Here is a 27,052-nt window from a genome sequence, read left to right as displayed (position 1 = left end):
AGAACACAACGCACGATGCAAATCCATGAAGCAGCGAGACCGTGAAAGGTGAACCGTGAAATAGCGAGGGTTCACTGTACTCTGATGTTGTTTTGTTACTCATTCTGCTGCAAGTTGGCTCAATTTTGACGCGCACGACGTAACCGGTAAAATCCGGTTTAGGATTTTCAAAATAAAAGATCCGGAAGTAGTTCATTATTTCTTGCGCGGCCCGGTACCAATTGGTCCGCGGCCCGGTACCAATTGGTCCGCGGACCAATGATTGGGGACCACTGCTCTACACAGTTTGAGATGCTGCAAAGTAGGGAGATGGAATCTGAAATTCCCAAACACCAGAAAACAAAGCTTGTTTCTTCGTAGCCGACTTTTCACCTGATAAGAGTGTGTTCTAAAAAACAAAAACAGAGCCAATATAGGTGCATCAATTTACAAATTTAAGATTGACTTGAGGAACAATACCTGGCCTGGTACACTGCATCTTGTCCAGAAGCATGAGCAGTCATAGCCAATAAACACTGCACCTGCATTGTTTACTAAATCCAAAGGTACTGTTGGCACTGATGCAAAAGGATCCATACATAGCTTTAGTATCAGGCAAAATCACTGCAACTATACATTGTTTGGACTTATGCACAATCCTTTCCATTGATAAAATTATGTTGAGTGTGCCTGGCTGCAAATCCACAAGTACGGGCCTTCAGCACATGCTTTTTTCCCCTCTCTCTCGTTTTCCTTTAATTTGCAAATCTTGTAATCTAAGCCTAGAGCTGACTGAACCAACTTCGAAACCAGCACAGCAACAGCGGCCAAGACTCCAATCTGTTTTCCATTTAAGTGTCAGGATGGCGTCCTTTTTGGTGGTTAACAAAAGCTGTTATTTCGAAATGATTATATAGAAAAAAAAATTGTGTGAGGACTGTAGTAAGTTTATGAACAGGCCGTACGGAAAGTACTCCGCCGCACCCGGAAGCCTTTTTCCTTCTTGCGTCTTACCAGAGTGTTATTTACCAAGCACTTCTCCAGGAAGAAGAACCAAGCGATGTCATCCAGCCAGAGGTCAGGGTTTCTGCTTTTCAACATACTGCATGTTTTCAGCATTAGTGGCAAGCAACGCCTGGTTGATTCGCCAAACCGTCAAAGTGCAACATGTCTCAATGTCAGTGAGGACATAGGAAAAGCAGAAGCAATGGCGACAGTGTCAGAGAGACAGGAGAAGCAGGTTCTGGAAAACATCAAAAAGGTGGTCTCCATCAAGACTCGGCTGAGGACAGACTTCCTTATTTCATTTCCTGGAGAGGATATATTAAGCTCAATTTAGTGTTGCTCTGGAGGAGTAAGTCAAAGAAGAGGTTAGGGGAAGGTATTGACTGATTATATATAAAAAGTGAGTTTAGGAAGCAATGACATTTAGTAAAATTCACTTATTTCACAAAACCAAGACATTACACTCACAGTTGTAAAAGAGCTATGAACTGAGAACTGACATCAGCCAGGTGTTCATGTACCATTCAAATTCCAACCATAGTGCCACAAAAAAGTCAATGAATCACATTCACCCACATTGCTCCCTCATTTTTACTTGTTTGCATGTGAAGTGTTCAATCTAAAAGAATTGCTATTACCAATGCTATTACAGCTTTCATTTGTTGCATCTTAAAACACCACAAAAAATGAAATTCTAGTTCATCTCAAAAAATTTTATATTTCTTTCCAGTCATCTCAGAAAGTGAAACTGATATTATACAGAACCACCACATGGAGTGATGTATTCCACACCTTTGTTTTGTTGTCATTTTGATGATTATTGTTTGCAGAGGATGAAAACCCAAATTTCAATGTCCCAGAAAATTTAAATACCGTAAAAAATATAATTACTGAAACCTCATTGTATCATACCCTAATCAGCTACTTTACTCAAAACACCTACAAAGGTTTTCTGAGGCGTTTAAAGGTCTCTCAATCTGGGTTCGTAGACTTACACAATCATGGGGAAGACTGCTGACTGGACAGATGTCCAGAGCTCAGTCATCGTCATCTGGGAATAAAAGTCTCTTTGAACCATGGTCCAACCCAGAAGAAGTTGGCCATTTTGTTTAAAATTACCATTTTGTCTCAGGGCTCATCACCATCAGCATGTGAATGTGTCTATGAATGGCTTTGACATTTTTGGCTATACAATTAAAAGCCATTTTATCATTTACCATCAACTGAGCTTTACAAATCCACTTACTACAGACTTCAGTGTCATCATTTATGAAGCAACGATGAGGGCAAAATAAAAATGTTTGCGAAAAATCAAGTACATCCCAAAAACTCTAGATGCAAACAACATATGCAAAACCCTAGAGTTAATAGGGAGAGTTTTTTTTTAAGTAACTGTGGCATTCCAATGTTTTTATCATTTTGTAGGTTTATATTAGATAAAACTCATTAATCACAGATTTTTAGTTTTTAAAGTGACCTTTAATATACAAAGTCTTAAGAACACTGAGATTAGTAAAGAAATGCTGCCAGCTCTATGATGATTTATCAACTCACCCTGAAGACCCTGTGCTCTTGCAGACTCCCAGCAATGGCCTCTTCTCAGCAAAGCCGTCTGCTTTCAGAGGACCTAGAGAAGAAGAGGAATCTTTGAATAAGACGGGCAGAATTATTGTCTTATTCAAAGACAATTCTGCCTTTGAATAAGACATGTTCAACATTTGAGACCGCTTGTGCCTCCCACTCTCAAAACAGTGAAAATGGAACCTTTCCATCGTTTTCAAGAAAAGGCTGGAGGGAGTTGGGGGGGGTAAAGAACCTTACTCTTGTTTATTTTGTGGTTTGGATTACAGCATGTTACAACCACAGTGGCTATTTAAGAAAAAAAGAAAGGCAAAACATGTTGCATTAAGTGAAGTGATCTGCCTTAATTGTCTCATATTTGAAGTTGGGCTGGGGATCAGGGGATCAGGGTGCTCAGATTGGAGAAGATGTCCCCTTCTCTTTCAGAAGGCTGTAATTTGAGGCTCAACAGTAATCAGCCTGAGTTCCTGTGGTATGGCGTGAGAGCAGAAGTGGCGGCCCCACCAGCCCCTAACACTCCCCGAAGGGTCCTTTCTCCTTTCATGTTTGTCATCAGGCATTTTTCTCAGTCATAATCCTGAACTCTAACGTAAATATTGCTTCTCTGAGACTTAGCAAAATGACAGTTACTAAAATAAGGCTTCTCAGTAAAATCAAAACATCTGACAAATAGGGAGGGATGTGAACTTTCAAGGAAATTATTTGTACAAGTATGACTATTTTGAAGAAACAAAAACTGACATCAGTTCCAATTCATTTTTTAAAACATTGTATGGGTAGTTTTGGTATGTCCTTTGTGGACGTTGCATATTAGTCAAAAAGGGCTCCAATAAAATGTCCGTCAGAAGCATTGAGAGCACTGGTTCTACCATCTAGAGAGGAAGTGAATATGGGTTCTGTTTTGGAAGCGCATACTTCCCTGTATATACCCAGAAAGGGAGACCTTGCTTATTATAATCAACACCTATTTTCGGGGCTCGTTAAGTCCACCCACACACAGAGTTTCAATACAGATAATTGGCCTTTTAATGGCCTACCACAGTGCAACACTGTTTGCACTCTAGCAGATTACAATCGGTATCCTACCCAGTGGCACAATTCATATTTATTTTCTGCTGAGAGAATTACTCCCCTCATGTGTTAGGCTATCTGCTGCTTCTTATTACTGAGCTTTGCTTTCATCCACTTCCAGAACTCTTCAAATGCTGCCATTGTGTGTTGGTGAAATTTGCCAAAAGACCGGAACATGGACAGGGAACAAAAAGCTGTTTTTCTCACAGAACATGAAATGCAAGAAACCAGTTTCTACATCACTGCTCGACACCTGCAGAGATTAAATTTGAACCTTGTGTCTGAGGAGCGTCGCATCTTTCAAACAACTGAACCATGCGTATCCTGACTTTAGAAATAAGAACAGCGGTGTTTACTCTGCATTTCCAATTTCAATCAAAAGACAAAAGAATCATTGACATATCTGCCATGGGGGGAGCTTTTTTCTTTCCATCCATCCCTCCTGTTTTATAGGTTACTCGTTTGGTTCAAAATAGTATTTGTACAGAAAAAAGAACCAGTCAGGTAGTCCAAGAAGAATAAATCAGTGGTTCAAATTGGGCAGGCCATTCTAACAAATCTCACTTCTCCAGGTCACTCTGGAATTCATGAGGTAGGTGTATCTGTACCAACTAGCTGTTCACATTAAAACCACAAAAAGGCTCCTGCTGAGAAGAACAGTTTTATATTGCAATAGTCCCCAAGTTATTGGAACTGCAACAGTCTGCTTGAGTGCAATGTTTGGGTGGCTGTAATATTTTACAGCAGCATATAAGGGTGGGCAGTTTAGAGATATTGTTTATCATGAAAGATTTATCATGAGAATTTTGATGTATTGTCTTGATAAATTCCAATTCATAATGCTAAAAAAATTTATAGCATTATTAACTTTTTTTTTTACTATTTTCTCCACTCTGTTCAATGTTCATCACTGTTCACTGGAGAAACATCATATCAAGTAGAACGGAAGATAAAAATAAGACAATCTTTGTTCACCAATGGCACTGATTACAAATAATGTCACTGTTGCCAGGATGTTTGGACAAACAAGGCACAAACAGTATGAAGCCATCTGAAGAGCGTGCAACTTTGGAAGATGAGGATGTCGTGGGAAGCTTGTTTCAATATTCTTCGATACGGAGGCACAGTGCGGAGCAACTTAAATGATGACTGAAATGTAGAGAACTCAAAGTGAGTGGAAAGAAGTGATGATTGAAAGGTAGTTTTTTTTTGTTGCTTTTTTCTGGCTAGGCACAGTGAGGTAGCTAGCACTCAGCACTAAGATATCTGGGCCTACCTCGCCAGGTTTCTGCTTGGCAATCAGTGTAGGCAAAAACATTGACTCATCAATGCTTTACAGTTCATTTTTCCAATTAAACTTCAGCTTCTAAAAGCCTGTGAATCAATTAGATCTCCTACTGTGCCTTCACTGCTGTGAGCAGCTCACACTGTCACTATATTAGATCAGTGTCATATAAAACAGTTCTTCATCTTGAGCTTATTTGCAGTTGGCAAACAACTATAAGTGAGCATAAAACTGTACATATTAATAACCTAAATCAGCCGATCACAAATCAGCTGCTCATGTCCCCTAAAACACTTCTTACCGCTCTTGTTTGTCCCAAACTAAAATGGCAGTGAAGCGCTCTTACAAGTTTAGTAGTTTGACGTCAATTTCGATCAGTGCCAATGTGATTCCATAGTGGAAAAGTAATGGATAGAGTTTTTCAAAAATTGGAACTTGGAATCTCCTTCCAGTTCTGACTAGTGAATTTATTAAGCAGTTTGTCAGTGTTTAACATGCTGCTGGCAAATCACTGTGAGGAAACAGATCTGTCCTTTTTAACTTTATTCATCCAAGATCCCATAACTGAAAACTTCTATCCAGAATATAGGTTTATTAATTCTTATTTCCACTGCTTGTGAGTGTTTTGGACAAGACTAACATTTAAAACAATCAACAGAATTCCAAGTATAGGTTTTGGAAAAAGATACTGACTGTGCAGGCTTTCCACCACTGACTGAGACAAGGCCAGGAGAAATCACAGACTGGCTTCAACATCAGCATGAGATAGCAAGGAGCGCTCTTTAATTTCAATGATAGAGCACCACTTAAAATACCCACAACCCAAAACTACACATAATGCACCACTGAGAATTAAATTTTAGGTGCTGACCTTGGATGCTGTAATTAAGTTAACCAAAGACTTTGTTGGCACTACAGGATACACAGATTTACAGCAATTAGTTTAAGAAGAAACTTTTGAACAAGCAAACAGGCAAGACACCTTTACCAAATTATAAAAATATAGTACCCTGGATATAATGTGTTTATTTGTAAAGAATTACTCAAAATTAATTGAATTCAGTTTATTTCTCCAGGGCCAATTAACAACACCTTACAAAAAAGTAATTTTAATCCAGTAGAGCCTAGTTATCAAACAATGTAGTCAAGTTCAAGTTTATTATTCAAATTGGTTAAAAAGTTTCTTTCCAAAGAACTCAGTAGATTGCATCTCATCACTGACTTGCAGCATTCACTCTTCCTGGATGACCTCGTAGTGTGTCGTTGACTTTACAGCAATCCCTCGCACCAAGCATACATGTAGCGATAGTGGAGAAGAAAATTTCCTTTTAGCAGGAAGAAACCTCCAACAGAACAAGAACCTGACTCAGTACAAGCAGCTATCTGACACAACCAACTGAGGTTTTGAAAATACATATACAGATAAAAAGAAACAGAAGCAATAATCTAGGAGTACTTTCTATGTCAGAATGATAAGATTCAGAAAGAAAACCGTCATTGCTTGGTTGGTTGAAACTAAAATGTACAAACAAATGAAAATTTTTTATTTTATTTTCATTCCTACACCTTAGTATCTTAGGAGTAAAAGATTAGTCTGCGTTAAATCCTTTGGTTACATATATTCTCTCGGTTCAAACAAAAGTGTTTCAGGCAGTAAAAGTAAGGCGTCGTTATAGATCTAATGATCAGACAAGGTGAGTGTGTCAATTACAAATATGGCACACAAAATTTTTAAAAGAACACTAATGTTTTGTGGAAAGTTCAAAACTGTCTCCTATTGTACTCACTGATGTGAGGAGCAGGAAGAATCCGAGCAGCTCGAACAGGTCCATGACGCACCGAGAACAGTTCCTGGGCTTCTCCTGCCAACTGGGAGGAATGGATGCAGAACGTGAAAACTCCTCAACAATTACAGGGAAAACATGTTTTACACAACAGACAAATATTATTTAAAAGTTCTCAATAGCTTACGTCAATGACAATAATCAGATGCATATCCAATTTAGCACCACATATGGAAGTGGCACAATTCAAATTTTTTGGTTGGGTGAAAACACTGGAACTAGGCCGATAAGGCAACCAGATATGAATCGCATTTTGTGTCTTTTGATCCGTTATTAATACAGTATTCCCCAAATTCATGAACCATCTACACATCTCGCGACGATCATTTCCTAACACTATTCTTGAGATAATTATTTGCCTTCCTAGCATGCTGTCACCTACATCATCAGTGGAAATATGTATTTTAACTCTGCCACTCATCATTTCAACAGTACCCGTTTTCTTTGTGTCTTTTACTCATTCTAAATCACCTTTACTTGTTACTGAACTATTTGTGTCAGGGTTTATCATTATCATGTAATGTTTGAAATCATTGTCTTTACTCCACTGTCTTCTCATTTTCACTTCTATGTCAAATCCATCATCTCTAATGTACATAATGATTGAACATTGATCTGTGATATATCTGTCCCTTTGTTTTGTAATAGCCTTGCTACACAGTTTTTGGTTAGCATAGCTCACATGGGTTTCATACTCTGTGTCCTGTGGTGCCACAGTCCTCGGGATTCAATCCCCATTGCTGCCATCAGCCTCTAAAGTTTCAAATGTGTCTGCTGTCGGCCCCTCTAACTGTCAAGCTCCCATGGGTCCTTACCCCAAACTCTAAATGTGTTATGGTGCCACAGTCCTGTGGGATTCAATCCCCATTGCTGCCGTCAGCCTCCAAAGTTTCAAATGTGTCTGCTGTCGGCCCCTCTAACTGTCAAACTCCCATGGATAAAGACTCCCGCAGGATTCCTCTGATGGTATCCTCCAAGTTAACAGATGACCGGATCCATGGACCCTATGCTTAAAAGATCCATTTAGCTTAGGCTTTCCAAAGGTATGCCATCCATTCATCCATCTTCTTCCGCTTATCCAGGGTCGGGTCGCGGAGGTAGCAGCTTCAGAAGGGAGGCCCAAACTTCCCTCTCCCCGGCCACTTCTTCTAGCTCCTCCGGGGGAATCCCAAGGCGTTCCCAGGCCAGCCGAGAGACATAGTCCCTCCAGCGTGTCCTGGGTCTTCCCCGAGGCCTCCTCCCGGTGGGATGTGCCCGGAACACCTCACCAGGGAGGCGTCCAGGAGGCATTCTAACCAGATGCCCGAGCCACCTCAACTGGCTCCTCTCAATGTGAAGGAGCAGCGGCTCTACTCTGAGTCCCTCCCGGATGACTGAGCTTCTCACCCTATCTCTAAGGGAGAGCACAGACACCCTACGGAGAAAACGCATTTCGGCCGCTTGTATCCGCAACCTCTTTCTTTCGGTCATGACCCAAATCTCATGACCACAGATGAGGGTGGGAACATAGATCGACCGGTAAATCGAGAGCTTTGCTTTTTGGCTCAGCTCTCTCTTCACCACGACGGACCGGTACAGCGCCCGCTTGACAGCAGATGCTGCACCAATCCGCCTGTCAATCTCCCGCTCCCTTCTTCCCTCATTCGTGAACAAGATCCCGAGATACTTGAACTTCTCCACTTGGGGCAAGACATCCCCCGTGACCCGGAGAAGGCACTCTACCCTTTTCCGGCTCAAGACCATAGCCTCGGATTTGGAGGCAGTGATCGCCATCCCAGCCGCTTCACACTTGGCTGCGAACCGCTCCAGCGAGAGCTGCAGATCACGTCCTGATGAAGCAAATAGGACCACATCTGCAAAAAGCAGAGATGAGATCCTAAGGCCACCAAAACGGATCCCCTCAACACCTTGGCTATGCCTAGAAATTCTGTCCATAAAAGTAATGAACAGAGTCGGTGACAAAGGGCAGCCCTGGCGGAGTCCAGCCCTCACTGGAAACGAGCCCGACTTACTGCTGGCAATGCAGACCAGACTCTGACACCGGTCATACAGTGTCGGGCCCTTTGACAGCCCGTATCAATGGGCCCGGAACCCCATACTCCCGGAGGACCCCCCACAGGGCTCCCCGAGGGCCACGGTCGAATGCCTTCTCCAAGTCCACAAAACACAAAGTGAAAAACCATTTGGACCAACTTTGAACCAGCAATATAACCTTCATCTGATTGCAAAGACTTTTATGATATTTAATGACAATTAATGCGGAAGGATGTGATTTTTTAAAATTGCGATATACTGTATTTACACAGAATTTGGAAATATCTACAGATAAACATTTATCCATCCATCCATCCATCCATCCATCCATACATCTTCTTCCGCTTATCCGGGGTCGGGTCGCGGGGGTAGCAGCTTCAGAAGGGAGGCCCAGACTTCCCTCTCCCCGGCCACTTCTTCTAGCTCTTCCGGGGGAATCCCAAGGTGTTCCCAGGCCAGCTGAGAGACATAGTCCCTCCAGCGTGTCCTGGGTCTTCCTCGGGGCCTCCTCCCGGTGGGACGTGCTCGGAACACCTCACCAGGGAGGTGTCCAGGAAGCATCCTGACCAGATGCCCGAGCCACCTCAACTGGCTCCTCTCGATGTGAAGGAGCAGCGGCTCTACTCTGAGTCCCTCCCGGATGACTGAGCTTCTCACCCTATCTCTAAGGGAGAGCCCAGCCACCCTACGGAGAAAACCCATTTCGGCCGCTTGTATCCGCAATTTCGTTCTTTCGGTCATGACCCAAAGCTCATGACCATAGATGAGGGTGGGAACGTAGATCAACCGGTAAATCGAGAGCTTCGCTTTTTGGCTCAGCTCTCTCTTCACCACGACGGGAGCGGGGTACAGCGCCCGCTTGACGGCAGACGCTGCGCCAATCCGCCTGTCGATCTCCCGCTCCCTTCTACCCCCATTCGTGAACAAGATCCCGAGATACTTGAACTCCTCCACTTGGGGCAGGACACACCCCCTGACCTAGAGAAGGCACTCTACCCTTTTCTGGCTCAAGACCATGGCCTCGGATTTGGAGGCACTGATCCCCATCCCGGCCGCTTCACACTCGGCTGCGAACCGCTCCAGCGAGAGCTGCAGATCATGACCTGATGAAGCCAGTAGGAGAACATCGTCTGCAAAAAGCAGAGATGAGATCCTAAGGCACCAAATCGGATCCCCTCAACACCTTGGCTGCGCCTAGAAATTCTGTCCATGAAAGTGATGAACAGAATCGGTGACAAAGGGCAGCCCTGGCGGAGTCCAACTCTCACCGGAAACGAGCCTGACTTACTGCCGGCAATGCGGACCAGACTCTGACTCCGGTCATACAGGGACCTGATAGCCCGTATCAAAGGGCCCGGTACCCCATACTCCCGGAGAACCCCTCACAGGGCTCCCCGAGGGACACGGGTCGAACGCCTTCTCCAAGTCCACAAAAACACATGTAGACTGGTTGGGCAAATTCCCATGCACCCTCCAGGACCCTGCCGAGGGTGTAGAGCTGGTCCAGTGTTCCCACGACCAGGACGAAAACCACACTGCTCTTCCTGAATCCGAGGTTCGACTATCCGACGGACCCTCCTCTCCATTTATGAGATTATTAATAGAGCAGATTGTAAAGTTGAATAAATACCAGTTTTGCAGCAAATTGAAAAAAACCCACAATAAATGGTTAAAATAAAAGCACTTAAATGGAGGTTTGCATGTTAGACAGGTCCAGAATTAGACTTTCTGCACTCATATAACATAGCAGTGTATTAGGTCACTGCTGTGTGTGGATCTTTGCAGAATCTGACATGTGTAATACCACATTGTTCTAAGTGCAGAATGCCCCAGTTTTGTTGTTCTTTTATAGGCTAAATTGCAGTGAAACATGCATTATCACTTTAGTGGTGATGTAATCTGTTTGTTTAAATCTTTAAACCCATCCAAGGGGATGATCACTCTTTTGTGCAATTAGTAGCCGTTCCAAACTGATGGATTTGGAGCTGTGTTTTTATTCAAAGAGGCCGAGTGATGGAAGATTAACACTGGAGATATGGTGTTGTTATATGAGCACCAACAGCCGCCAGCACAATAGGATTCCTATGGAGGCAAATGGACCTGCAAGGGACAATAATGGAATTTGCTGGATTAAAATGAGAAGGGGAAGGCTGAAGATTAATGCGCAGGGTTATTGTGCATTACCCTGCAGCTCATCCTCACCTTACATGGCTCTGTGTGACATCCTATGCAATCAACATTCATAGCATTACATTAGTAGCACAGAGTGTGCAATATGCTAAATTGCTTTCTCAGAGTTGCATTCCCAGCATAAAGCCATTCATTATATTCATTTCATTGTGGTTGGTTGTTTTTGTGGAATCACAGTGTCTGCTCCTCTGTTTTAATCTCTCAAATGTAGTGCTGTGAGCTGTTAACAGATATTTGCTCCATATTCACAAGTACCAGATGCATGCACTAACACTGTGCGGCGGGCATATTGGAGGTTTGGAGGAAGCGTCTGCGTAGGCAGAGTAGCAGGTGTCTACAGAAAAAGAAGAAGCTCCAAGGATCATCATATCCTCTTTCTAAGAACACGGTTGTGATAAACTCTATGCCACATTAGCAGATTACAGTCCTAAATAGTTATGACTAGTGTGAATAATAATCATGCTCCAGGTGTAGCATGGAAAACATGGAAACAAACTCACTATTCCACTTGAAAAGAACAGCTACATATACCATGTGGAGTTTTGTAATAGTCTTTTTTGTGACATCACCAGAACAATTTTCTAAAGTATACTTCAGCATATGTGTATTATATTCTATGCTCAGTGAAAACATACATTTGCTACTGTTTCAACATAGATGGATTAAAAAAAAATCATTGCTTCAGTGTGAAAAAGTCCCAGGATTTCAGGTCCGAAAGTAAAAGTATCAAAAAGCAAAGATTTGATAGTGGATTTGATAAAGAAATAAATGTACTGCTAAAACAAATAACCTTTATAATTATGAAATATTTTAACAAATGTAGTGTATGGCCATCAGTGTGAAAAGTACATTTTTGTTAAAAAGTTTATTTGACTTTTTTGTGTGTTTTAGGTTGACTTCCATTCCACTGTATAATTTCTCATCACTTCTCAACAACAGGAATGTAACATGGCTTTATTAAAACTTTATTAAAGTTGTACTAAACATAGCATGTTAACTTTACAGGGTTGTATTACACATTCATGGCTTCCATGTAACAAAACCATGCAGATTAATTAGACCAATGGTTAAAATATTCAGAAACATAACCTTAAAATATCGTATATGTTTTGATCAGGATATGGGTCCTCATTTCTGAACGTCAGAAGAATGTTAGCGTCTTCATGCAACTTGAACAATGGAAGAACATTATGACCAGTGTTAATCGGTGTATCATGGTGTGGTTGCCCTAGAATTCTGATGAGGTGTCTAGTTATTAAAATGTGCTACCTGTGTATTTTATTGCAGTATACCAGAGCAAAACAATTAAAAACAGCACAATATTTATTGAAGAAAACCCTGAAACTGAAACTATGTTTGAAACCCATATTTAGAAGTACTTGGAGATTAGTTTTTGTATTGTTCTGTTAGCTAGCTAAGAGTTAGCTAGCTTTTAAGTTCTCATAAGTCTGGCCAGAAGAAACCACTGACACTTTTAAATCGCTGTTATAAGGACAATGAGAAACCCACAACTGGCTAATGATTCTGAAGATATTGAGCTAATCTGTTAAATCTATTAAATCTCCCAAGACACTACCAATAGAGAAATTCTCAAACACAGATCTTTGCTGCTTTGACTTTCACTAACATCTTACTTCCCATCCCAACACACATGTAGACAGACAATTAGCCCAAGACGGTCTGCCTCTCATCAGGCAGTGCTTCATGACACCTCTGCAGCGTGAGGAGACAGTAATCTGCATCGCCTCTACACCCCTGTCAGCACACAACAAGCCAGTCTCCATCTCACAAGTCCATCAAAGTATGTGCGAAGCCATGTACGTTCACACTGTGCTGGGCCATTACAGAGGGTGTTGGCTTAGCAAATGTCACAAACACTTCACAGTCACTCAAGAGACAGAAACTGAGGCACCATCAGTGCTTACTTAAAACCTTGCAAAAAAAAAAACACACACAACCCAGATACAGTATATCCTGTAAACTTTGAAAACTGAAAGAAAAACAATGAGGAAGGAGAGGATTGCAACAAAAGAGGCCAGGATGTGTTACGTGAAGCAGAATAACTGTCAACTTAGACTGATAGCAAAGGACGCTTCCTCACTAGGGATATATTTTCACTGGGGTGTGTGTCCCATGGTAAAAACAGCTGTACAACTGTGCTCCGCCATAGCAGCAGCACAAAATCTGTTAGCAGCACGGGTGTTGCCACATCACAGCGGCCAACGTGTGTGATCACGGATAAAGAAAGAGTGCGTCCTTCTATCTGCGGCCTGTGGATGTTTAGAAAGAGGCTGATTAAGGACTCTGGAGTGTTTAGATCTCACAGGATGTATGTGAAGTTTGCATGTTTCAGTGACAGTCTCTACATGAAAGGCGATACTCGGTGAAAGAAAGCTCTGCAGCGTTGTGGGTCATTTGTGATGTTATGGAGCTGACAAAATCCTCTAATGATTTTCCAAGACTGACTTGGGGCTGGAGTTAGAAAAGCCAGTCTTGTCTGCCTGCTATACACTTCTAAATATAACATCCTCCACATTAAAAACGGAAGCTTGAATGGAACAATATTTTCAAATAGAACAATATTTTTCAGCAACCTAGTCTAGTAGGTTCATTTTGTTAACTTTTCCAAAGAATTTCACTTTTAACAGAGTAAAGAGTGTGACTTGCAAAGATTAGTGAACTATTTCACTGTAAATATTCTCTCTCTTCAAAGAAATAGATTTCCCTCTGGTGGTCACCCTTTAAATTACACTAGTAGATATCCTTTTAAAAGCATGGGCAGCTTATGAACTGAAACAGTGTATTCTTCTTATCTCAACTGCATTCCTCTAAAGCTCCCATTTTGACGAGAGGTATTCATGAGTGAATTACCCTCCAGCACCTAACGCCTCCCATAAGGTTCAGGGCTTGGATTCAGTGATGGTAACAACTTATGAGACCTATTTAAAATTGGCAGCTTTGGGCATTTTTAGAGGGGTTATTCAGAGATTTCAGATTCTTAGGAGGTTGTGCTCTCTAATCCCCGTGAATTCTGAGAGTCCACTGAATTAATTATATAATTCAGTTTCATTATCAAACATTTCATGTAATGTTGGCACTGCAAGTAATATATTTCCTACAAGTAACATACAGTACAGACCAAAAGTTTGGACATAACTGTGTGTCCAAACTTTTGGTCTGTACTCAGTTCAGACCAAAGGTTTGGACACACCTTCTCATTGAATTCAATGAGAAAGTGTGTCCAAACTTTTGGACACACTTTCAACACACTTACAACAACTTTTGGTCTGTATTGAGTACAGACCAAAAGTTTGGACGCACAGTTGTGTCCAAACTTTTGGTCTGTACTGTATATCAAATGTTACTTGTGGGAACGCCTAAACTTAATGGAAAAAAAGATTAGTTTGAATGCAACTATTTTTTTGCTAAAGTTCGTTCCACAAACAATCCAAAATGGGATTGTTCTCATGGATAGCAGGATTTTTTTCAATTTCTAGATTAAAATGTGTCTGATTGCAGCACTGAATACATCTCAATAATAATAATTCAATCAAATGATAATGACAATTTGAAATTGCAAAAATAGTAATGTATCATATTCATTGATATGTTCTCATTAAGGACAATTCGGGACCACTAAGCCATTTTAGATGCATCTTACTATCAATCTACTCTTTTCATTTCCACCTTTAAATGAATTAGAGTATTTTTTTTTTTTTTTTTACATCAGTGCTGATCTTATTTCATGAGGCTTAGGCAATCTGAACACATTTTTATATAAACATTAACTAAACCAAGCGCTTGAAACCACAAGACTCCATGTGGACATGGAAAATATGGATGGAAGCCCCAGAAAAGAATTAAAAACTAGGCAAGTAATTTCATTTACAGGGAAAGGATGTTACCACATTTCCTACTATTGCAAAGTTTTACAAGGTTCCTAAATACATGTGGCAATTACATGGTGTGGAAATGTTATACAAACACAAATTCACTTTTGGATCTTGATGCTGGGTTTACAGAGAGACAGAACTCCAACACTCCACGATTTCTGAGGAATGATATTTCCATTAAATTTATATGAGCCTGAAACTGATCTAAGAATGGCAGAACACTGACATTGGTGTTGTATTGACATTTATTTAACAAGCACTAAAAACTCCACAAAGAGTTTTGGCAAAGTAGAAAATTCTATGAATAAAGGATGTCTGACAGTTTGGCAAATAGAAAAACTAGCATATGAAACCTAAGAAATTCTATATAGAATAGACCATAGCTCACTGACAGAAGACATAACTTTGGTCTTTTACAACAGCTTAATCTAACAAGCTAACAATTAAAAGCAAAATAAATTCAATCAACATAGGATTTTGTTGTAAACAACAACATCCTTAGGAGTTCATGGTTTCCAGGCACATTACCCAACAATGACCAAGGATTATCAAATTTCAGAAGTTGCCACAACAAATATAGGATCAAATAAAACATGTCCGGACCTGTGGATAATGGAATCTGAAAAATAAAACCTCTTGTATAAATCTTTACTTAATAAATGTAACTTTTCCAAATAAAAATGTGAAAAAACTGTGACATGCAGCTCCCCTGGTTCACTACCAGCTGCATTATGTATTTGCTAAGCATGCAAAGAAGGAACATATGAATGTTAATTGGAGGTTTTGGTTTGTCAAAATAAAACATCTTTAATACTTTGCTTATTTTATTTGCCTTTGACCAAAAACCAAACACATCACTCAGAACTCCACTGTTAAAAACACGGTAGTGGCAGCATCCTGTTGTGGGGATGTTGTAGTTAAGAGGCAGATAAGCTGGTCAGAATGATGGGGAGATTATTATTATTATTGGAATGGTTTAGATCAAACATATTTCAAGGGTCTAGTCAAAGTCCAAACCAAAATCTCATTGAGAAGACTTGAAAATTGTATTTTACAACCACAATTTGGTTGTAACCAACCAATCTGAGCTCTTTGTGGACAAAAAAATAGGCAAAAACACAACCCAAAAGAACTGAAACTGTAATTGCAACAAAATATTTCAACTCAGGGAGGCTGAATATGAACGTGTGGCACTATTTCAGACATGTTTCAGCAAAAAAATTCCAAAAAAATAAGCATAAATGTTCTTATTATTTCACAAATATAAGAAATATACTCAAAGAAGTATGAATGCCTTGTCAAGACACAGTAACCGCACAACATTTTTATCAGCACCTCGAAACCCTATCTTCTGTGAGTCATTTCCATAACAACTTGTAAAGAAACAACAAGGTTCTTTCTTTACTCACTCATTCTGAAGTCCTACTTTCATTTCATCTGAAACTCTTCTCATTCAACACACCAGAAACTGCCTACCACATCAGACTGCCGAGGGCCCAAGGGCCACAGTTATTGTGGCATGCTACAAGTACTACCTTAATTACAAAGGTAAAAAGTTCAACCACAGCACTATGGATGGAGGCTGCCAAAGACAGATTTCCTTTGTTTTTGACCTCCATGACCCTTTACTTACAGTAGCCTGCAAAATGGATATAACTGCCAAAGAATCTGTGTAAAACACGTTACTCATCACACAAATGATGAACAAAAAGAAAGCAATACTAGTACCATGATGGCAAAGTAACTAGTGTAGCAGTTTAAAAAACACGAACATAAAAATGTATGTAATCACAGTTCTTAAACTGAGCCGATTCATTTTTTGACAGCAGCTAGGTGGATATTAATATTCATTACAAAAACCACAGCTTGCATTAGATCCAATTTTAGCCATTTTAGCAAAGTGTGCCAGTTTTCTGTCAAATCTAAGTGAAACCACATGACACAGAAACATATGCTAGCAGAGAAGTTCTTTCTCTTGTAAGAGTTCTATTTACAAATGTAAAAATGTCAGCTTTCGTGGTGCATAACGATGTCAGTTCTGTGGTGTAGAGGAAGTACATTCAACCCTTGAATTTGTTTAAATTATTTCCAAATAAGATTTCTTTCCAGGATATTAAACAAAGCTATTCTAAAAGCGATCTCATTTAACTGTGCATGATGACTCTACTAATGAAAGTGAATCTTTAACACCGTCGTCCTCTTTAGGTAATGTATTTTAGCACAGTATTTATTCTGACAGCAAGAGGCCAATGACGGAGGTGGAACTCGGGGAAAGTCTTCTTCCTGATTACGGTCAGAGCTCGTCCAACAAGCTCTCAAGTCGGCCATTTCCCTCACAGGAAATTACGACTCATTGTAGGAACCTTGAATCTGCCAAATTCAAACTCAATTAAAAATACCTTATTTATCCCAAGCGGAAATTAAACTCATATCATCCAAGAATCTTCAAATAGGATCTAAAGTAAAGTAGCGGTCAGTCTTGGGACCAATCTGAAGACACTGTTGGACTGTCATGAAAATCATCACATGCTAACAGCTCAATATCCAGTCAGCAGAGATGGGTTTGCACAGTAAGATGTTCTGGATGACATCATCCATTGTTGGCAATTCTTCTAATCCTCCTCCTTTGTTTTGATGCTGCTCTTTAAATCTCTGTCTGTCCATTTGGTTAGAAACCAGATAGAGAGACGTTGGAGTTGGGGATTAATTGTGATTAATGGAAGAAATGGTTTGAATATCCTTTTTCTTTCTTAGCTTTTTGGTTCTGCTCTGCATCCATGAGGCCTCTACTTCAATTCCTCTGGGATTTGGGGGTCACAGTTCAGAAATTATTCAAGTCTTAGATGCTAATCAGTTGCTCTGGGCTTTAAAAATAAAACACAGTTATACATCAAAATAACTTTTCAAACATGAAAAAGTAAATATCGACAATCCATCTTCCTCCTATTACTTCCTGTTGTCTTAGTCGTCCTTTTTGCCAGTAGTAACATCCGGCTGTTGATCATGTGACTCGTGTGATGTAAAAAGTGTTTCGATATGGCTGAAAAACACTTTATCCTCAGGCAAAAAACATTTTACTGAAAAACGTGTTTTTTGAAATTGATGTGTTTCAATCAAGTTTATTTATTTTCAGAATTTCAATTTGCTAATTTTATGGTTAATGGAAATGCAGCTTTTGACACATAACAGCTCATGTGTAATTTTTTGGTTGAAGCAAAAAAAAAAACATCAGCTCAAATCAAGGTATTCAAAATGCTTTCGATATTTTGACAAAGTATTGAAACAGTAACAAAATACAACTGCATGGTATATACAGTAGTTGTTTTAAGTTAGTAAACTTTCAATATTTAAAGTATATTTATAGAAATGCTTGCTAACAAACTCCTAAATAGGTTTGAAAAGTGAACAAACTGTGTAAATATGAATCAATCAATAAATGAATCAAGCTAGATATTGCAGTATTTTTGTATCCCTGTGCTGTGTATTCATGTGAATTTATGTTTAAACTGATAAATAGGGATGCTATTTTCTTTTTCTTGCTTGTGAAGAGGGACTGAAAATGATATCAGATAACCATCAAACCACAAATTAAAATTGATTTAGTGATGTATGAGAGTAAGGAAAAATAATATTCAGCCTCAATGCATTGTAATGGGTAAAAATGATTTTCAGATAGTTAAAGTTCTTAGAGAGAAATTAAGTCCCTAGAAAAGAAAAGATACGTGGTCAAGCCATAGCTGAAAATGCCTTTTGCATGGCTAAGAAAACTTTAAAACTAAAACATTAATACAATAAATATTAACTAATTTGACCAGAGGGGGCTTGGTTAGGGCATAAGGTTTGGGGTACGATTTGAAAAGTCATTACAAATCATTCAGTTTGTCGGGTGTGTTTATACACACCACTTCCAGCACTACCGAGTTTAATCTGACTTCCTATTTGAAGGGGGAAAACTGGTGAGGCAGAACACATTTTCGACAGACATAAAACAGACATGCAGTCAAAATAAACCACTCCAGAGTGAAACTGGAGCCCTGCAACCTGCCTGTGCACTGAACAAGTGTGTGTGTTTTTCAATGTTCGGGGCATTGAAACACTGATGGTTTAAAAGGGGCCTAGAATGATCCGATTCTGGTGTTTTCAGTGGAAAACAAAGTTATGTTCACAAACTGAAGCCAATTTCTGAAGACTAACTCCTCTGGATCCATTAAGTGACAGGTTGACATTCTTTCTGAATATCAGTCATCCAAACTACTAAATGATCATCAATACTACTTTAAACATCTAAACATAATCCCAATATGAATAGAATATAGTCCTAAATAGTGAGGATACTGTGTCTAAGTTGATGATAGATACAAACCAAGACTTGTGTGTGGGGTCACAACATGACAGTCAGAAACACCAGGTCCTCATGGTGGATAGAAAACATCACTTCTCTAAATCTCCTTAATCTGGTGGCTCATTTCATTCAAATGCATGATGATTTCCACTTAATACATTTTAGAAGAATTATACATCCAGTAAACACAGCTAAACCTGTCATGAAAATGAACTGAATGACAAGGCTTAATGCCACAGCAGGCTTTTTGCCATCAAAAGTGTTTAAGGAGGTTAAGTGGAATTTGATGCTTGCAACAATGAAATTATGATCCAGAGTTTTTACGATAATGTTCCAGTTAGATTTCAATATAAATGTTCAGGAAGTAAAATCCCAGCCTCTTCACCTTTGCTGCATGTCTTCCTCCTCTCCCATTGCCCTCTTTACTCTCAATCTACTGTGATTAGCAGGAAATAAAAGCCACTAGATCCAAAAAATACTTAAAAAATAAATAATGTAAAAAAACGAACCTATAGTCAAGTTTTATGCCCTTTTTATTCAGCCCTTTGTGTGAGGTGCCACAATCACACAAAAAATGGCTGTCTTTATTAGTGAGAATGGAGGCAGGTGTTAAGTTTGTGTGTGCAAATGCAAACATAGCAGAAAAAGCTGGCTTTATATTGTAACATACTGAGATTTTATATCAATTCTTACAATTCATACAAAACACTGAAAGTCATAAAAGCTGCAGTATGTAACTTTTACACAGAATATGTTAAAACATATTCATATTTGTTAAAACTGTGATGGCTGTGCTAACTAGCATGAGTAGCAGGATCTGCTGACAGGGAAAAGCTGTAAAAAGCTGTAGCTGAGAGCAAAGGAAGGGACCCAGAGATGCCATGTGTAGCAGCAGACAACCAAATGAAACAGAGCTGAAAAAAATTCTATTCAACCCCATACCTCAATATCCACCAAAAAGACCTATTACCTCAGGAAAGAGGAAACATCTGTCAATATTGGCTAGTCATTTAAAATAATGAAAATACTGCTACGAAGACATGAGAAAACTATTTACGTATAATACAAGAGTCATCACTGAAAATCAGCCAAAACTTTTTTAGAACTTCTAAAAAACAGTGAAACCTTCTGATACAATCTCCGTTTGGAGTTGCTTCTCAACCAAGATATGAAACTTTGCCCTTCAGTATATCATACAACCCTAAAATAAAAGTCTCTTTGCAATACAGCTACAGTACAGCTACAGTACAGAGCACAGTGCAGAAGGGCAGTGTGTAGAAATTAGTGAGTTTGTCTGATGAATGTGGACCCAGCCTTTCACTGCAAAACCTCTAGACAATCCCGAACCTTCCTTTTACAGGATAAAAAAAGGAATGGAGCTATAACAGCACATAAATCTTTTACTTGACATATGCCACTGAATTCAGATAGCTAGATAAGCTTGTTGCTAGAACACAAACAATTGAATGAGAGCAAATGAGTGTTTTTCTTCTTCTATTTAATGGAAGAAAAAACGGTTGTTAATAGAAAGAAAAAGGTTATTCATTAACACAAACCAAATTTAGTTACAAATGGGTAAATATGGGCTGTGGAGAACTTTTTTCCCATTGTCCAAAAAATCTTGAAGGAAGAATGAATTTACTTTGAGTCATAGGGAAGACAACAGTCAACAGTGGGCTGCACAACTTCCCAGTCATCAGGAGTTTCCCTAAAAATAAAAAAAAACAATTAAAAACTATGATGCATAGAATACAATGTAATGGTACAAAAGCAGAGAAAAAAAACTTAAGACTTCTCAGAGTTGACTGGTCCAATCACTGGTCCAGGAAAATCTATGTGTAGCTTCCGCAGTTGAAAAAGCGGACCGGGGGGGGGGGGGGGGGGGGGGGGGGGGGGGTGGGGGGGTGGGGGGGGGGGGGGGGGGGGGGTGGTGGGTAGGGGGGTGTGGGGGGTGTTGTGTTTTTTATGTGTTTTTGGGGTTTGTTTTGTAGGTGGTGATGTTTGTGGGGTAGGGGTTTTTGTGGCTTTTTTGTTTTTGTTTTTGTTTTTTTTGTTTCTCTTGTTTTTGTTTTTGTTTTGGGGTTTGGGGGGGGGGGGGGGGGCGTCGTAAGTATCAAGTTCGGAGGGGCTGGGGGGATAACCCCTGTCATTTTTCGCGGGTGGTTAAGTTCCAAAAAGAACCCGCGATAGGCGAAATCCGCGAAGTAGGAACTTTTTTTTTTTACAATTATTAATACAATGAAATACTCCATAATAACATTGAAAACCAAAGAACAAAACACTTTTACAGGCCCAAACATTTGTTAACAAATAGAAAAGTTACTGTAATAAAACAATTTTTTTTTTTTTTACCAAATAACTACTGTACGGTAAAATAATAATTTTAAAATGAACTGAAGGGCGGATTCCCGTGCCCGAATTGCGGAGATCAGCACCGCCCCACCGCGACCTGAGTTATTGGATTAGAACGGGAGAAAATAAAAAAATGATTATTGAAAAAAAAACAAAACAAAGTACAGTAGGACAAATAGTGACTCATGTGTATTTCACTGCTCTTCTGACTGAGTCGCTGCATCCTGACTCCGCTCTGTAGCGTTTTTTTTTTTTTCTTCTAAAGCCCGCAGTGCAGGTGTGTTTTTTCGAGAGAAGAACATAGTTATCGGTAGTTGTTGTCGCTCTTTTTTCTTCTGGGCAAAAAGATTCTTATAAATCGACATGCCACCATCGATTATGTTAAATTTGGCAAGTTGTTTTACGTATGTGTACATATTAAACCTCAACGTTGTTGACACACAGGTAGAGAAGAAGCGGAGAGACTGTTTAGCCAATCAGAATGCAGAACACAACGCACGATGCAAATCCATGAAGCAGCGAGACCGTGAAAGGTGAACCGTGAAATAGCGAGGGTTCACTGTACTCTGATGTTGTTTTGTTACTCATTCTGCTGCAAGTTGGCTCAATTTTGACGCGCACGACGTAACCGGTAAAATCCGGTTTAGGATTTTCAAAATAAAAGATCCGGAAGTAGTTCATTATTTCTTGCGCGGCCCGGTACCCAATTGGTCCGCGGCCCGGTACCAATTGGTCCGCGGACCAATGATTGGGGACCACTGCTCTACACAGTTTGAGATGCTGCAAAGTAGGGAGATGGAATCTGAAATTCCCAAACACCAGAAAACAAAGCTTGTTTTCTTCGTAGCCGACTTTTCACCTGATAAGAGTGTGTTCTAAAAAACAAAAACAGAGCCAATATAGGTGCATCAATTTACAAATTTAAGATTGACTTGAGGAACAATACCTGGCCTGGTACACTGCATCTTGTCCAGAAGCATGAGCAGTCATAGCCAATAAACACTGCACCTGCATTGTTTACTAAATCCAAAGGTACTGTTGGCACTGATGCAAAAGGATCCATACATAGCTTTAGTATCAGGCAAAATCACTGCAACTATACATTGTTTGGACTTATGCACAATCCTTTCCATTGATAAAATTATGTTGAGTGTGCCTGGCTGCAAATCCACAAGTACGGGCCTTCAGCACATGCTTTTTTCCCCTCTCTCTCGTTTTCCTTTAATTTGCAAATCTTGTAATCTAAGCCTAGAGCTGACTGAACCAACTTCGAAACCAGCACAGCAACAGCGGCCAAGACTCCAATCTGTTTTCCATTTAAGTGTCAGGATGGCGTCCTTTTTGGTGGTTAACAAAAGCTGTTATTTCGAAATGATTATATAGAAAAAAAAATTGTGTGAGGACTGTAGTAAGTTTATGAACAGGCCGTACGGAAAGTACTCCGCCGCACCCGGAAGCCTTTTTCCTTCTTGCGTCTTACCAGAGTGTTATTTACCAAGCACTTCTCCAGGAAGAAGAACCAAGCGATGTCATCCAGCCAGAGGTCAGGGTTTCTGCTTTTCAACATACTGCATGTTTTCAGCATTAGTGGCAAGCAACGCCTGGTTGATTCGCCAAACCGTCAAAGTGCAACATGTCTCAATGTCAGTGAGGACATAGGAAAAGCAGAAGCAATGGCGACAGTGTCAGAGAGACAGGAGAAGCAGGTTCTGGAAAACATCAAAAAGGTGGTCTCCATCAAGACTCGGCTGAGGACAGACTTCCTTATTTCATTTCCTGGAGAGGATATATTAAGCTCAATTTAGTGTTGCTCTGGAGGAGTAAGTCAAAGAAGAGGTTAGGGGAAGGTATTGACTGATTATATATAAAAAGTGAGTTTAGGAAGCAATGACATTTAGTAAAATTCACTTATTTCACAAAACCAAGACATTACACTCACAGTTGTAAAAGAGCTATGAACTGAGAACTGACATCAGCCAGGTGTTCATGTACCATTCAAATTCCAACCATAGTGCCACAAAAAAAGTCAATGAATCACATTCACCCACATTGCTCCCTCATTTTTACTTGTTTGCATGTGAAGTGTTCAATCTAAAAGAATTGCTATTACCAATGCTATTACAGCTTTCATTTGTTGCATCTTAAAACACCACAAAAAATGAAATTCTAGTTCATCTCAAAAAATTTTATATTTCTTTCCAGTCATCTCAGAAAGTGAAACTGATATTATACAGAACCACCACATGGAGTGATGTATTCCACACCTTTGTTTTGTTGTCATTTTGATGATTATTGTTTGCAGAGGATGAAAACCCAAATTTCAATGTCCCAGAAAATTTAAATACCGTAAAAAATATAATTACTGAAACCTCATTGTATCATACCCTAATCAGCTACTTTACTCAAAACACCTACAAAGGTTTTCTGAGGCGTTTAAAGGTCTCTCAATCTGGGTTCGTAGACTTACACAATCATGGGGAAGACTGCTGACTGGACAGATGTCCAGAGCTCAGTCATCGTCATCTGGGAATAAAAGTCTCTTTGAACCATGGTCCAACCCAGAAGAAGTTGGCCATTTTGTTTAAAATTACCATTTTGTCTCAGGGCTCATCACCATCAGCATGTGAATGTGTCTATGAATGGCTTTGACATTTTTGGCTATACAATTAAAAGCCATTTTATCATTTACCATCAACTGAGCTTTACAAATCCACTTACTACAGACTTCAGTGTCATCATTTATGAAGCAACGATGAGGGCAAAATAAAAATGTTTGCGAAAAATCAAGTACATCCCAAAAACTCTAGATGCAAACAACATATGCAAAACCCTAGAGTTAATAGGGAGAGTTTTTTTTTAAGTAACTGTGGCATTCCAATGTTTTTATCATTTTGTAGGTTTATATTAGATAAAACTCATTAATCACAGATTTTTAGTTTTTAAAGTGACCTTTAATATACAAAGTCTTAAGAACACTGAGATTAGTAAAGAAATGCTGCCAGCTCTATGATGATTTATCAACTCACCCTGAAGACCCTGTGCTCTTGCAGACTCCCAGCAATGGCCTCTTCTCAGCAAAGCCGTCTGCTTTCAGAGGACCTAGAGAAGAAGAGGAATCTTTGAATAAGACGGGCAGAATTATTGTCTTATTCAAAGACAATTCTGCCTTTGAATAAGACATGTTCAACATTTGAGACCGCTTGTGCCTCCCACTCTCAAAACAGTGAAAATGGAACCTTTCCATCGTTTTCAAGAAAAGGCTGGAGGGAGTTGGGGGGGGTAAAGAACCTTACTCTTGTTTATTTTGTGGTTTGGATTACAGCATGTTACAACCACAGTGGCTATTTAAGAAAAAAAGAAAGGCAAAACATGTTGCATTAAGTGAAGTGATCTGCCTTAATTGTCTCATATTTGAAGTTGGGCTGGGGATCAGGGGATCAGGGTGCTCAGATTGGAGAAGATGTCCCCTTCTCTTTCAGAAGGCTGTAATTTGAGGCTCAACAGTAATCAGCCTGAGTTCCTGTGGTATGGCGTGAGAGCAGAAGTGGCGGCCCCACCAGCCCCTAACACTCCCCGAAGGGTCCTTTCTCCTTTCATGTTTGTCATCAGGCATTTTTCTCAGTCATAATCCTGAACTCTAACGTAAATATTGCTTCTCTGAGACTTAGCAAAATGACAGTTACTAAAATAAGGCTTCTCAGTAAAATCAAAACATCTGACAAATAGGGAGGGATGTGAACTTTCAAGGAAATTATTTGTACAAGTATGACTATTTTGAAGAAACAAAAACTGACATCAGTTCCAATTCATTTTTTAAAACATTGTATGGGTAGTTTTGGTATGTCCTTTGTGGACGTTGCATATTAGTCAAAAAGGGCTCCAATAAAATGTCCGTCAGAAGCATTGAGAGCACTGGTTCTACCATCTAGAGAGGAAGTGAATATGGGTTCTGTTTTGGAAGCGCATACTTCCCTGTATATACCCAGAAAGGGAGACCTTGCTTATTATAATCAACACCTATTTTCGGGGCTCGTTAAGTCCACCCACACACAGAGTTTCAATACAGATAATTGGCCTTTTAATGGCCTACCACAGTGCAACACTGTTTGCACTCTAGCAGATTACAATCGGTATCCTACCCAGTGGCACAATTCATATTTATTTTCTGCTGAGAGAATTACTCCCCTCATGTGTTAGGCTATCTGCTGCTTCTTATTACTGAGCTTTGCTTTCATCCACTTCCAGAACTCTTCAAATGCTGCCATTGTGTGTTGGTGAAATTTGCCAAAAGACCGGAACATGGACAGGGAACAAAAAGCTGTTTTTCTCACAGAACATGAAATGCAAGAAACCAGTTTCTACATCACTGCTCGACACCTGCAGAGATTAAATTTGAACCTTGTGTCTGAGGAGCGTCGCATCTTTCAAACAACTGAACCATGCGTATCCTGACTTTAGAAATAAGAACAGCGGTGTTTACTCTGCATTTCCAATTTCAATCAAAAGACAAAAGAATCATTGACATATCTGCCATGGGGGGAGCTTTTTTCTTTCCATCCATCCCTCCTGTTTTATAGGTTACTCGTTTGGTTCAAAATAGTATTTGTACAGAAAAAAGAACCAGTCAGGTAGTCCAAGAAGAATAAATCAGTGGTTCAAATTGGGCAGGCCATTCTAACAAATCTCACTTCTCCAGGTCACTCTGGAATTCATGAGGTAGGTGTATCTGTACCAACTAGCTGTTCACATTAAAACCACAAAAAGGCTCCTGCTGAGAAGAACAGTTTTATATTGCAATAGTCCCCAAGTTATTGGAACTGCAACAGTCTGCTTGAGTGCAATGTTTGGGTGGCTGTAATATTTTACAGCAGCATATAAGGGTGGGCAGTTTAGAGATATTGTTTATCATGAAAGATTTATCATGAGAATTTTGATGTATTGTCTTGATAAATTCCAATTCATAATGCTAAAAAAATTTATAGCATTATTAACTTTTTTTTTTACTATTTTCTCCACTCTGTTCAATGTTCATCACTGTTCACTGGAGAAACATCATATCAAGTAGAACGGAAGATAAAAATAAGACAATCTTTGTTCACCAATGGCACTGATTACAAATAATGTCACTGTTGCCAGGATGTTTGGACAAACAAGGCACAAACAGTATGAAGCCATCTGAAGAGCGTGCAACTTTGGAAGATGAGGATGTCGTGGGAAGCTTGTTTCAATATTCTTCGATACGGAGGCACAGTGCGGAGCAACTTAAATGATGACTGAAATGTAGAGAACTCAAAGTGAGTGGAAAGAAGTGATGATTGAAAGGTAGTTTTTTTTTGTTGCTTTTTTCTGGCTAGGCACAGTGAGGTAGCTAGCACTCAGCACTAAGATATCTGGGCCTACCTCGCCAGGTTTCTGCTTGGCAATCAGTGTAGGCAAAAACATTGACTCATCAATGCTTTACAGTTCATTTTTCCAA

At 39.8% G+C, this 27,052-nt stretch overlaps 1 protein-coding gene across 1 annotated transcript in view; it reads right to left on the bottom strand.

Moving 5' to 3' along the window:
* bcas3 (BCAS3 microtubule associated cell migration factor) overlaps positions 1–27,052 on the bottom strand; it is a 351,457-nt gene that overhangs the window by 306,930 nt on the left and 17,475 nt on the right. The window contains exon 7 of the mRNA XM_032590298.1: positions 24,603–24,675. Within this exon, the coding sequence (XP_032446189.1) occupies positions 24,603–24,675 (73 nt within the window). The remainder of the gene's footprint in view (positions 1–24,602; positions 24,676–27,052) is intronic.

This window comes from Xiphophorus hellerii, chromosome 18, assembly GCF_003331165.1.
Source record: "Xiphophorus hellerii strain 12219 chromosome 18, Xiphophorus_hellerii-4.1, whole genome shotgun sequence".
NCBI lineage: Eukaryota > Metazoa > Chordata > Actinopteri > Cyprinodontiformes > Poeciliidae > Xiphophorus > Xiphophorus hellerii.
Note: the sequence above shows the minus strand (reverse complement) of the source record. Positions and strands in the feature narration are given on the sequence as shown.